The following is a 12,735-nucleotide window of genomic DNA, read 5'->3' as shown; positions in this document are numbered from 1 at the left end:
CCCTCACGGCGCCTCAGGGCAGGCCGGTCCCGCTTGGCGGGAAGGGACGGAGGCGCCGGGCAGGGCGGCTGAGGCGAGGCGGGCGCTCCAGGGGTTGGGATCGGGGTTGGGATGGGGCCAGCGGCGGCTCCAGCCGCGAAACAGAAAGTTTGTGGAGCTTTGGGCGTTCGGTGCGCGGGAGGCTCCGCAGCCGGCGCGGGCCGTCGGTGGCAGCGTTACGGGGCACGGTGCTGCTCGCTGCTGGGGCTCGCTCCTTTCAGCCATTCCCTCCCTTAACGGGCAAATGTTCACGCGTTTTATGAGTGAAAGGCGAGGCAAACATCCGCCTTTGAATGACAGAAGGGATTCTCTTGAAAGTCGTACTTACCGCTTCAGTGAAATGTACTAATGCCACCATAAACCTAAACATCAAAGTAGTTCTTAAGTGTGAGCTGAACAGATTTCTGCTGTCTGGAAAAAGGTTATGTCAGGTGAGGGTTGGCCTCTTATCCCAGTCAGTGACAGGAGTGGACAGAGCAGTGCCAGGGGAGGTTCAGGCTGGGCATCGAGAGATTCCTTCACTGAAAGAGTTCTGCAATATTTGAGCATTGGAACGGGCTGCCCAGGGCGGTGGTGATGCCACCATCCCCGCAGGTGTTCAGCTGGATGTGCTCAGTGCTCTGCTCTGGGTGACAAGGTGGTGTTTGGTTGCAGGTTGGATTCGGTGATCTCAGAGGTCTTTTCCAGGCGGGCTGATTCCGTGATTCAGTGGTCTGATTTCTGTTTTGCTCTAGATCTTTGAAACACCACCGAGACTTGGTCACCAGGGGGTGGATTGCTGAGGATACGGCTCTGCCCTCTGCACTCAGGATATGTATGGCTGAAGGGCTCAGCCCCTTCCCTGGCTGCAGGGCAGCGCTGTTCTCCTTCCCACCATGTGACCTGGCACACCTGCACAGCAAATAGCTCCTTTTTTCAAAGGTAAATGCCACAATTGTTGGGTTTTCCCAGTATATTTTTATGTATGAGGAAACTTACGGCTTTGCTTTATCTGCTTTTGTTATGCTGAAGAAAACAAGTAGTTGCCACCTTTCTTTCTGTATAATTAGTTGTAGAGTTCATGCTTTTGCAGCCTTCCATTGTCTGAAGGGGCTTACAAGGAAGCTGGAGAGAGACCCTTCATTGGGAACTGTAGTGATAGGACAAGGGGGAGTGGTTTCAAACTGACAGAGGGCAGGGTTAGATTGAGTATTAGGAGACGGTTCTTCCTGTGAGGGTCTTGAGGCCCTGGCACAGGGTGCTGTGGTTTCACCTGGATCCCTGGAAGTGTCCAAAGCCAGTTTTGGATGGTATTGGAGCAGCCTGGGACAGTGGAAGGTGCATCTGCCCATGGCAGGGAGTGGGATGAAATGATCCTTAAGGTTCCTTCCAACCTAGACTGTTCTGTGATTCCAGTGTTCTGTGGAATTTTTCAGGCTAGCAGGATCTGAGATGACTCCATTGCTGCTCAGTGAAGGATTTTTGTTTTTAGAGGAAAGCAATCTGTGGTGAGAATTTTAGCACTCTTTCTGTCTATAAAAATAACAAAGACAGGAAAGTTCTGCATAAATATCCTTTGCTTGTGACAACAGGGATTTGTTGACCTATAAGTTTTAGCAGGAAATTAAGAAAAGAAGCTAATTAAACTTTGTGCCACTAGACCTAGATTCCAGAGTCACCAGTAAAATAATGTAAAGAGCTTTGCATTGTAGCTCTGGAAATCATGCAATGTGTGGGTAAGGAGATAATATTTTTTTTAACATAAAATGAGTTTTCACCCTTTTTCCCCCCTAGTTTGCACAGTTGACTACAGTGCTTTACTTTTACTGTGTGCTATTCCACAGGCACTTTTTGTGTGATGTCCCCTTAATTGCTTTGATCTGTTTAACTGCATGCACCTGGATGTTGTAAGGACACCTGCATGGAGACTGCTAATGAGTAACTGAAATCCTGACTTGAAAATCCGACACTTGAAAATTGTTGTGGCTGAAAGGGAGCATTTTGCCACTTGAAGGCTTTAATTTATGCTTTAATTGCTGCTTCTTTGCCCCTCCCCAGAATGAGCACATGCCGATGGTGCACACAGAGTGGTGCTGACACCACCGACTTCCTGAAGCACTATGCTGCTCAAGGGCTGTCCCAGGAAGATTTTAAAGGATCCAATGATGACCTCTGTTACTGCCTGGAGTGTGTGGTTGAATATCACAAAGCAAGGGAAGCATGTCCAGGATTGCATGAGGTAATTAATTAAGAGGCTTCTGTGGTCCAGCCACAGTGTAGGGGAAGGGATTGTGTTTTATTGGGTTTTTGGGAGTAGGTTGTGTTGCTTTTTAATTGTTTGTTTTTTTCATATGGAGTTGCAAACTGCTGATTGTAAAACAGAGTTCTTGTTTTGCTTATATTCAAATTGGCAAGAACTGAACCAGTAGTTGTAAGTTGTTGACTAGACACTATAGCTTGGACTTCTTTCATGCTGTTGATGGTTTGTCACCTGAAACAAAGAACATCTGCCAGACTAACAGCTCATTTCTTTCATGTATTTTCTCTTTTCTGCTGGTTTCTCTTCAGTTTTTGGTTCCTTCCTGTTTTCGTTTGCTTTCACTTTTCATTTGTAGTTTTCTCCTATATTTGAACTTCAGAGATCAGACCTTGCAACTGTCCAGTTAATAAAAAAAATTTAAACTTTTGTAGTCCTCTCTTAGTAATATACAATTTTATATTTTTATAAAGCTTATTATTGCTTATTATAAAATTTATTATTAGCTTATTTTCCCTTTTGTGTATGTAAAGTACATGTTTTTAGCTAAGTGATCATAGTCTAAAAGGTTGCTCTTTAGATTGGTCAGCTAGCTTGCTCTGGAGTGCAATTCCATGTGACTGGAAGTTCCATAGACTGGAAATAAGAGAAGTGTCTGGACCAACTGCAAGTTCCTTTTTGTGTCCTTTTACTGCAGTGAATAAACTTGGTGTCTAATTGAGCTTTGGAGCAGTTACTTAAGATGAGTAAGTTAAGTGGGTGAATCCCTACAAATATCCAGCAAATCAGTCAGTCTCTTTGCATTGTTTATATTCTTTTCCTTCCACTAATTGCAAAATCAGTACGAAGGCAAGATTTTATATTTGCTTTTCCCGTCTTTCTAAATATGATCTTTTCCTGTATTATCTCTGTGTATTGGCCAGTGGAACAAAGTTTTGTGACTCACCTAAAATAAGTATTGAAATGAATATGAATATTTAACAGAATAATGAAATTGCATTTGGTTTGAAGGCTATTCTTTTAAAAATGATGTTGTAGTCTCAATTTTAAAGTGAGAGATTTGTGCTTTGCATAGTTGAATTACATTTCAAAGCTTTACTGTTTTGGACCAAGGAAACTTTTCAAAATGAAATTTCAGTTTTTGAATGTGTAATTATCTGCATGTGGTAATAAATGTCCTTAATCACTTTCTTCACAAGTACACTTCAATTGTTGTTTTCCCCCACTGAATAGGACTTGTGGGACTTGGAAACCTCCCGCCTCATTGCCCACATGGAGAAATCCATGAATGAAGAAACAGGAGAAGATGAGTTATTTCTGGTTGATGAGCATGGGGAGACACCTCTGTCTGGTTATGTGGGTCCAAATTTTGAGAACAACCTGCGAGTGCCCATTCTGGAAATACTGAAATACCCATATCTGCTGCTGCATGAGAAAGTCAGTATGTATCTGATCATATATCCCTGTGAAGGGGAATGATGTTCTACTGCAGGAGGTGAAAATGAACAGTAGTTAAACCAGAGGAACAATGTTTATATTTTTTTGATACTAAATACACTTTTCTTGTGAGCCTGTAAATTAGTCCTTACTGTAATTGTTTTACCCTTTTAGGTGAGCTGTGTGTAGAAGTGCTTTGCAGAATGGAACTAAGTCAAGATTCCTTTCAGGTCTTTGAGAAATACCCAGGAATTTATCTCTTTTTGGTACACCCAAATGAGGTGGTAAGTTCCTTTTTTTTCTTCTGCTGAATCCTGGTTTTGTGCACCCTGTTAATACAGAAGGGATTGAGTGCTGTCTTGCATGACTTTAGAAAATGTGGTGCATTTATCTGTAAATAAAACTTGACATCTGTTACAGTATGCAGTTCTCTCATTGGAATGTCTTGGTCAGTTACATGTAAATAACATAAAATTAGTATAAGCCAACTGCTACACTGTTGCACATAAATCCCAAGGAATTTTCTTTATAGCTATTACCCTGAATTTTAGCTTCCTTGTCACCAACATCATCTCGTAGGTATAGTGAGCCTGTTTCCAAGATTATTTTGAAGACTTATTTTGTATTATTCTACTAATAAAAATATGCCTTTGTCCCATTTGTAATAGCAGTGCTTCCTCTTACAGAATTTATTTGTTCTTTTTATTAATATAAAACTATTTTAATCTTTAGATTCGTCGATGGGCCATCCTAACAGCAAGGAATTTAGGAAAGGTTGACAGGGATGATTACTACGACTTAGAGGAAGTGCTGACTTGTTTGTTCAGAGTTATTGAGCTGGGGCTTTTTGAGAACCCAGATATTTACAGCTCTTCAATGTTTGAAAAGGGTAAACTCATCCTTCTGCCAGCTCATTTGTATGATACAGCCAACTACAAGAACTATTGGCTGGGTGAGTATTTATGATCAGAAATGAGTTTGTGTAGTCTCCCATTTGTAAGCTCTTCTTTCAAGTCAGAGCTCTACAAATTCATAGGTGCTGTGTATTTTTTGAAATATATAGACAGCTTGCTGCAAATTCATAGGTGCTGTGTATTTTTTCAAATATATAGACAGGTTGCTGCTATTTTTTTCTTCTGTAGGAATTTGCATGTTGCTGTCAGTGCTGGAAGAGCAAGCTATGGACTCTTTGTTACTGGGCCCAGACAAGCAAAATGATTTCATGCAGTCTATACTTCACACTATGGAGAAAGAAGCAGCTGGTAACTACTGAGATTAAGACAATTTATAGCTTATTTTTCATCTTTAGCAAATTCCTTGTTACATTCTTAGTAGTATAATGAGAGGAAATTTTACCTGAGGCCTATTATCTTCTGAAAGGTGCAATATTTGGGCAGTATTGACAAATTCTGAAAGATGACATCCAAAGTCTAGAGTGGAGAAAGCATGGTAGTGCTTTCGCTAAATCTGGCTTAGAGGTTTTGAGAGGACAAATCTGTAATTTTTATCACTGTTTTCATTTAATATACAGCCTGCATGTGCACACAGAGTGCTCGTTTCATTGTGGCATGAAGTTTGAATTTTGAGTCCTAAAGTAAAAAACTCCTGGATTGCTGCAACTTGCCTTAAAATTTGAGTCTTCCATCTGTCCATTTGAGGGGCCCCCTTTTTGCAGCTGTAAATTTAGACTTTAGAATTTAGGCTTAGTAACTCCATGGGTTACTATGGCATAGTCTGGGAATGGCCTTGTGAGCTCAAGACCAGGACTGCCTCTTAAATGAGCAGATTTTTATAAACTTTGTGATTCTTGAGGGTATGATATTTTCTTATCTGAGGGAATAAGAACACACTTGAAAAGAACCAATTGCTTCTAGTATAAATATGAAGTATAAGTTAGCTGTGTAAGTGAAAGTGTAAATAATTGTTGAAGTTGTGCCACTTCTTAGCACACCCCTGCAAAACTCAGTGTGAAAGAATCCATTTCATAGAGTTGGGAAATATTAGTATTATTTAATGTTAATAATGGGTATCCAAGCTCCTGTTGATTTAATACTGCATAAGGAGCAGTGTCTCTCTGTACAAATGAGGGAACTTGACTTTTTTCATTCTTTTTCCAGGTTAAAAAGTACAGTTGCAACTTACTGGAATACTATTCTATTGATATTTCAGAAAAATCAATGAGAACCAGCTCTTTCAATTTTTGCTTAGCTTAAGAATGTCCAGGACTTCCATTTCAACCCTCTCCACTGTTCTGTTGTGTTTCAGATGATTCCACTGACCCCTTCTGGCCTGCCTTGCACTGTTTCATGGTTATTTTGGATCAGCTTGGATCTAAAGTTTGGGGTCAGCTGATTGATCCTGTCCAAGCCTTTCAAACCATAATCAACAGTGTCAGCTACAACAATGAAATCAAAAACATTCGCAGTAGCTTTAAGAGGTCAGTTCTTGTCACTGCTGCTGTAATTTGTGTTGGGGGAAGGAGATGGCAATTAAAAAAATACCATATTTCCAACTTCAAGCAAAGAAAAGTTGAAGTAGGTCCCCCAGAATTATGAGGTTCCTTCAAAAAAATACATGCTTACTTCTCTTTGGTAACTCTGGTGTTTCTGTTAAATTTGTCAGGATTTTTTTTTCCTGAACTGGGAAGACTGTTAACTGTTCTGTGCTTATTTAGTGCTACAACCAACTTGCACTGAAGGTTAATGAAAATTGCCATGTTCAAGGTTTGGTAAATTTATGGGAATTCCTGAATTTTCAGTAGATGGCATTCTGGGCATTTATTCTACATAGGCAAATCCATGATTCAATTGAAAGCTTTTTCCTGAGACAGTCACTTCCCCCACCTCTTACAAGCTGGATAAAACAAGCTCTACACTTTTAAATATGGTACCTTTGTGTTTATCACTGACAAGTTCTAATGCTCACTGGGTATCTGAAAAGCAATATTTATCCTGAGTTTCTTAGGATTTTAATTGTGTGAGTCTGTAATCATCTGTGTTTCTTTTCAGGACAAAAGCTGAACCAGAGTCAGACTATGGTGATGACATGATTTCTTGCAGTCAGATTGTGTATAATTATAACACAGAAAAGCCTCAAAAGGTATTCAACTAATATTTTATATTCATTTTCTTTGAACTGGGGTCACTGAACGACATTGTCAAGAATAAACATTTCCAAGTGTGGTCATCTCTTGATGTTAATGTATTGCATTTATGAAATGTCTTTTAAAGGCTTTCCATGTGCTTTTCATTATCTGAGGTTAAATTATGTCAGCATGATAGTATCCTTTAATAGTTCACAATGATTTTTAAAGGAACTACTACTTCACACCAATTTCATAGATAATGTTTTAGGAAATTAGTTCCTTATTACATCTGTGTGCTCTTTATTTTTTTGCATTTTTTTAATGACTTGCAGTGGGATATAAGTGATGTTACTGTTTAATGAATAAATACAGGAAAGGAAGTAACAAAAAAGCTTGGCTATGAGAAAGCTGCCATATTAAATTGCATGTCACTAAGGCTGTTGTGTGGTGAATGTATTTTTCAGGACACTGGCTGGAAGGCTGCCATTTGCCCAGAGTACTGCCCCAACATGTATGAAGATATGCAGACCCTGGCTAACATGCTTCAGTCTGACATTGGCAGAGACATGCGTGTCCATCACGGCACATTCCTCTGGTTCATCCCTTTTGTTCAGTCCCTTATGGATCTCAAGGACCTGGGTGTAGCCTATATAGTCGAGGTCATCCACTACCTCTGCTCAGAAATCAAAGATATCCTCATCGAAAGATTCCAGGAGTGCGACAAAATCTCAGAGTTCTTCCTCCTCATCTTGGTGTCCATTGTCGAGCTACACAGAAGTAAGAAGTGCCTGCATTTGCTGTGGATCAGCTCCCAGGAATGGGTGGAGGCAGTGGTGAAGTGTGCCACGCTCCCAAGCAGAGCCTTCACTCGGTGCAGCGAGAAGGCGCCGGGGCTGTTAGCCAAGAGCTCGGCTGCGGGGTCCTTCCAGGCCTCCAACTCGGTGCAGCACGCCTGCGTGCAGCTCATCCGCAGCCTGCTCAAGGAGGGCTGCCAGATCAACCAGCACACCCTGTGCAAGCAGTACCTGGACAAACTCAACCTCCTCCTGCGGGGAAATCGAGCTGTGGGGTGGCAGCTGAGCAGCCAGGAAACCCAGGAGCTGCAAACGTGTTTAAAGCAAGTTATAAGAAGTATAAAGGGCAAAGTACTGAGCACCTCTTTGGCTGGAGGGAGCAGCTCAAACGCAACAGCTTTGTCGACTGTCTCTATGAAGCATGAGAAGAATGCATGTGATGATGGATACAAGACGAGTGGGCATGAGAGGAGGGACCTTTATTCACCATTTGTCATGTCAAAGGAAGGCAGAGATTGTCAAGAGAACCTTTCCCATAGGAGAAAGAATGCCTGGGAAGAGGAATGTGGAGATGCATGTAGAAGTTCAACATCTTGCACATCCACAGACAGCCTCTTGATGCATATTAAAAAGGAGCCTAATAACTTGACAGCTCAGAACTCTTTGGCAACAAAAGTATGTGGGAAAATTCAGGAAAATAGGAGCTCTGATCTTGTGGCAGGCAAATGCAATACAGATGATCAGTGCTTCAGTTCAAATACTGAGCATTCAGGTTTCAGAGTGAAACAGAAAGCAGAATCCAAAACACCACTATATCTGTCTGCTCAGACTCATCTTGATTCTCTGTCTTCAAGGAGTTGCAAAAGTATGCAAGAGACAAGTGCAAACAGTGTGTTCCAGTCCAGACTGGTCCCCACCAAACAGGTGTCCAAGGAAGCATCACTGGATTCCTCTAACTCCTCTAGAAATGAATTTGGTGTGCAAGCTAAGGAAGCTGACAGTACTTTGCTTTTAGGGTGTGATGACACCTCACTGAAAAAAGTATCAACAGAAGAAAAAGCAGGTTCATCATTGCTGTCTTTCTTTAAGAGGACCACTAATGTCCAAACTTCAAACCAGGAGCAGCCTAATTCAAATGACTTGGATAAATCTGACTGCAAAAATCTATTTTCGGAGACCTTTTGTAGGGATGAGATTTCAGGGTATGGTTATTTTCCATTTAGCTCTGAAAACAAGAGGGATATGATCAGGCCACTGTCAGTGAAGTGTGAAGCAAGTGACAGGTTGTTTGAGTTTTCAGAATATTTCAGGAGGGAAAACAGTTCAGTGGGAAAGAAAGAGGAGAATTTTGTGAAGACGGTTTCTGAAGATGATGATTTATCAGACTCCCAGGTTGATAGAGAGCTCAGTAGATTATCTTTAGCTGCTTATGCCAAAAGTGTTAATTTTCCCGTCACATCCAACCAGGAAAGCTCACTGTACCACAGTGTATCTGATATTAAAAGGAAAGTGAGAGGTTCTATAAGATCTTCCAATGAGGGCCAAAGTATCAAGTGTCCCAATGGTGGAGATCACCCTAGCAATCAAGTCATTGTAATTTCGGACTCTTCTGATGAAGAAAAAAGTGTGGCTGAGAAGGAGGAAACAAAAAACAAGAATGAAAATACGTGTGCAGAGCCATCTTTAACTTCCAGCAGCACTTCTGACAGTGACACTAAAAAAAACTCAAACTCTCCAGGCTCTCACATGTTACTGGATGACTGTGATTCTCAGTACTTTGAATTTGAAACAGAAGCTGAAGTTTATTCGGCTTGGCAAGATACTCAAGCGTATGCTGTGGAAACAACACAGGAGTATAAACAAGATCGTGTTTCACCAGCACCTCAGACAAGTTATTCAGATGATTGCCTGAATAATGACTTAAATGACTGGGGCTATGATGTGCAGTACTTTAGTGATGACACCATGGAAGAGGCAGCAAGCTCAATAGAAAAGCAGACAGAAGATGCTTCTTGTCAGAAAGAAGCTGATGATGCAAAAGAAGTGACAAGTTCAACCTTGGAAGAATCAACTGGCAAGGAAGGTGCAAAAGGTCAACTGGAGAAATGTGCAGACAAAGATACTGCTAAAGGCTTCACCCTGGACTCAAAATTGCCTGAACCCACAGCATCTACATCTCCCATCTCATTAGCTTCAAAGTTGGCCCTTAAGAAAAATAGCACAAGCCCACAGAAGACCATGGCAAAGTGTAAATCAGCACCTGCTGTTCAGAGAAGTCCTAAAAAACATCCTGTTGTTAAAACAGCCAAAAATAAAACACCACTCCAAGGCACAACAGAATGTTCTCAGCCCGGCAGGTCACTGCCTGCTGTGGTTCCTCCAAAGAAGGTTCGGCAGAGTCCTGCTCCAACATCCACTGCAGAAAAGCTTGGCCTAAAGAAGGGCCCCCGCAAGGCGTTCGACTTGTCCCAGCCCTCCCTGGAGAGCCTGGCTAAGCTGCGCAGCCACGGCAAAGCTGCAGGCAGGATTGGAGTTACACAGAAAAAGAGGACCAAACAGATCGAGGCTCAGCGTTTGTCTGTAAAACATAATAAAAAACTGCTGGCCTGCCAGGACCGGCAGTATCTAAGGGCCAAAAGAAGTGTGAAAAATTCTGCAGGGAGTTCGGGGATTAGAAACAAAGTCGCCAAAAAGTGTGCAAAACCTGTGGAACAAAAGCCTCAAAGTTTTGAAGTGGGAGTTATTAAAGAATCTGTTGAAAACCAAAGGGAGAGAAAAAGAGAAGAGACTGCTTGTCCTTCTGCCAGTGAGAGAAAATTTGAGAGTCTCTCTGTGGAGGAGGTGGCAAATGCCTCTAAAATGCCTTGTTCTTCAGACTGGAACAGCAAGTGGGAGAGTAACAGTGTTGTGGTTCCTCCTGTCCCTATGGATTCAAGTCTCTCTTCCACTGCAATTGAAGATGATAAAGATGAGTCTTCAGGAAAAGGTTGCACTGTCCTGCCTGAGTGTGAGATGAAAACTTCAAAGCAAAATGGGTGTAAATCAGATGAAAGCAGTGACGAAGGTGATGATAATCTGTTTTTAACCCAGTTAGATCCTGTAGATATGGAGTTATGTTCTCAGGAGGAAAGTTTTCAAGATGCTGCTATAGATAGTAAGACCCCAGAGGAAATGGATGTTGATGAAAGCCTTCAGCAGAATGAGCTCTCAGCTGTTGTGAAATGTAAGGACAAAGACTGTATGGAACAGATGGAAAAACCTGGAGAGTACTGCAGTAAACACCCAACCACCAGCCCAGGGACAGATCACGTGTTTGCCAAGCCTTCTCTCCCACCTAAAATTAAGAAGCCTTCCACTACCAAAATTTTCAGCACAGCAAGTTCTTCACGGAATGCAGCCTTCAGCAAAGATCTCGAAGATGTCAGAAAGTTGCCCCCACCTTCAAGAAGCAAAGTGGACGCAGCCAAACAAGTGGTGGTCAGGCCCCCGCTGTATCCAAAACCTGCACCATCAGGAAATCCAACGTGCAGACCTTCAAGTTTCAGTAATTTACCTCAACCCCTTAGTTCCAATAATGTTCTCCAGTCACAAAATAAACATTATGACAATGCTTCAAATATTTCCAGGAGGCCTGGCCGAGAAACCTACTCCTCTTTTCTTGGCACTCAGCAGCGCGATTACAGCATTTTTGTTAACCAAGTCCTAAAGTGGACTTACGAAATGTTTGCAAACTTCATCTACTTTGGAACTCCAAATGATCTTCTGCACACTATAGTAGCCTCTGTTCCTGTCAAATTTCAGGGCTACAATGAGTATTTTAACACATTTTTTCCCTTGATGATGCTCAACGCCTTTGAAACAGTAAGTAGCTTTCTGCCTTTTGGTTTGGTTTCTTCAACACTGATAAATTTTACCAGGAGATTAAAACCTGGTTTATGTCCTCTGTTTACCTTTGAAAGCATTCAGATACAGATCAGAATAGAGGAATGATTTGGGGTAGGTAATCCAAAATGTTTAAGACTCGGGACTACCAGAGTTACTTCAGTGATGTGTTTCTTTTTTCCTGGGTGCACATCCACAATAAGAGGAGTGGAAAAGAATATGGTTCCTCTCTCTATAGTGTATAAAGGTCAAAATAGAAATATTTAAGAAACTGAGGTCTTTCAATGACAGAGGATGAAAACCTGGTTTTGGTTTCTGTTGAAAAGTTACATGAGAGGGAAGGTCAATCCAGGAAGTATTTTTCCCAGTCTTTGTTGATTTATAGCTTAATAGTGACAAAGCAGTGTTCCTTCAATTAATTTCTGAATGCTTTCAAGTTCAGTCATTGCATCACTTCTATAGAAATAAGGTAGAAAATAAAGCAAATGCCAGGTTAATACTGATATTTTAAGGTGAAAATGCAGTCAGAGAAGACTCAGAGTAGTTGTAAATAGGTTTAAGAAAGTATATGAAATGGGTGAGCAGCAAGGATGAACTTTTGTTTGCCCTGTGTGTTTATATGTAATGGGTATGCTTATGTGAAAGAAAAGAAATGAGTAAGACTTGATATATTTACTTGAGAGTCTTGTAGTTTTATTTCATTTATTTGCCCTTTGAGTCATGGTAAGCTTTTCTTCTGATACACTGAATCCTTCAAAGTATTATTGTTTCCTTTTCAACATGTAGCTGGCACAAGAATGGGTAGAAAACCAGAAAGTAAGAGAGAAAGGTTATTGCTTCTACTTAGAGAACTTTTCTGCTGATATGAATACAGCACATTTTACAGGTGAGGGTTTTTTTTTTAAAATCTGATTTTCAAGTAGATGCATTATAATGAGCTGGCACTTAGAGTTTTTTGTGTTTGTTTTAAATATAGAAGGGATTTCAACTTTGCTATTCTACAGAATACATGTAAGAGAACTATGTATTTTGCAGAGAATTTGTTCCTTCCATCTCTCTCATTTGGGATTTTTTTTTCAGCTTCTTTTGATAAAGTTGTCCTTGACTTGCTCTGTTTTTATACAATGCTGTGCTCAGGCTTAAAGAGTGCAGGATGGAGTTAAAATTTTCACAATTATCTTGTTCTATAGCCTTTACCAGCTTTAAAAAGTTAACAGTACTTCTGCAGTCATGTAGAAAGTGTAACCATTTTATTTTCAATG

General features: G+C 41.0%; 1 protein-coding gene across 5 annotated transcripts in view; it reads left to right on the top strand.

Annotated features, from left to right (window-relative positions):
* The window catches only part of SETX (senataxin), a 28,936-nt gene that overhangs the window by 215 nt on the left and 15,986 nt on the right, over positions 1-12,735 (top strand). For 3 of the 5 annotated variants that reach the window (XM_085593908.1, XM_085593906.1, XM_085593909.1), the window contains exons 2-11: positions 774-960; positions 2,077-2,257; positions 3,509-3,716; positions 3,887-3,996; positions 4,445-4,664; positions 4,855-4,974; positions 5,978-6,149; positions 6,721-6,811; positions 7,262-11,452; positions 12,260-12,359. In XM_085593908.1, coding sequence (XP_085450034.1) covers positions 2,078-2,257; positions 3,509-3,716; positions 3,887-3,996; positions 4,445-4,664; positions 4,855-4,974; positions 5,978-6,149; positions 6,721-6,811; positions 7,262-11,452; positions 12,260-12,359 — 5,392 coding nt within the window. In that variant the 5' untranslated portion in view covers positions 774-960; position 2,077. Of the gene's footprint in view, positions 1-773; positions 961-1,454; positions 1,527-2,076; positions 2,258-3,508; positions 3,717-3,886; positions 3,997-4,444; positions 4,665-4,854; positions 4,975-5,977; positions 6,150-6,720; positions 6,812-7,261; positions 11,453-12,259; positions 12,360-12,735 lie in introns of all 5 variants that reach the window. The other 2 variants (XM_085593907.1, XM_031506286.3) reach the window with 2 other exon arrangements.

This window comes from Lonchura striata, chromosome 17 (genome assembly GCF_050655825.1).
Source record: "Lonchura striata isolate lonStrDom1 chromosome 17, ASM5065582v1, whole genome shotgun sequence".
Taxonomy (NCBI): Eukaryota; Metazoa; Chordata; class Aves; order Passeriformes; family Estrildidae; genus Lonchura; species Lonchura striata.
Note: the sequence above shows the minus strand (reverse complement) of the source record. Positions and strands in the feature narration are given on the sequence as shown.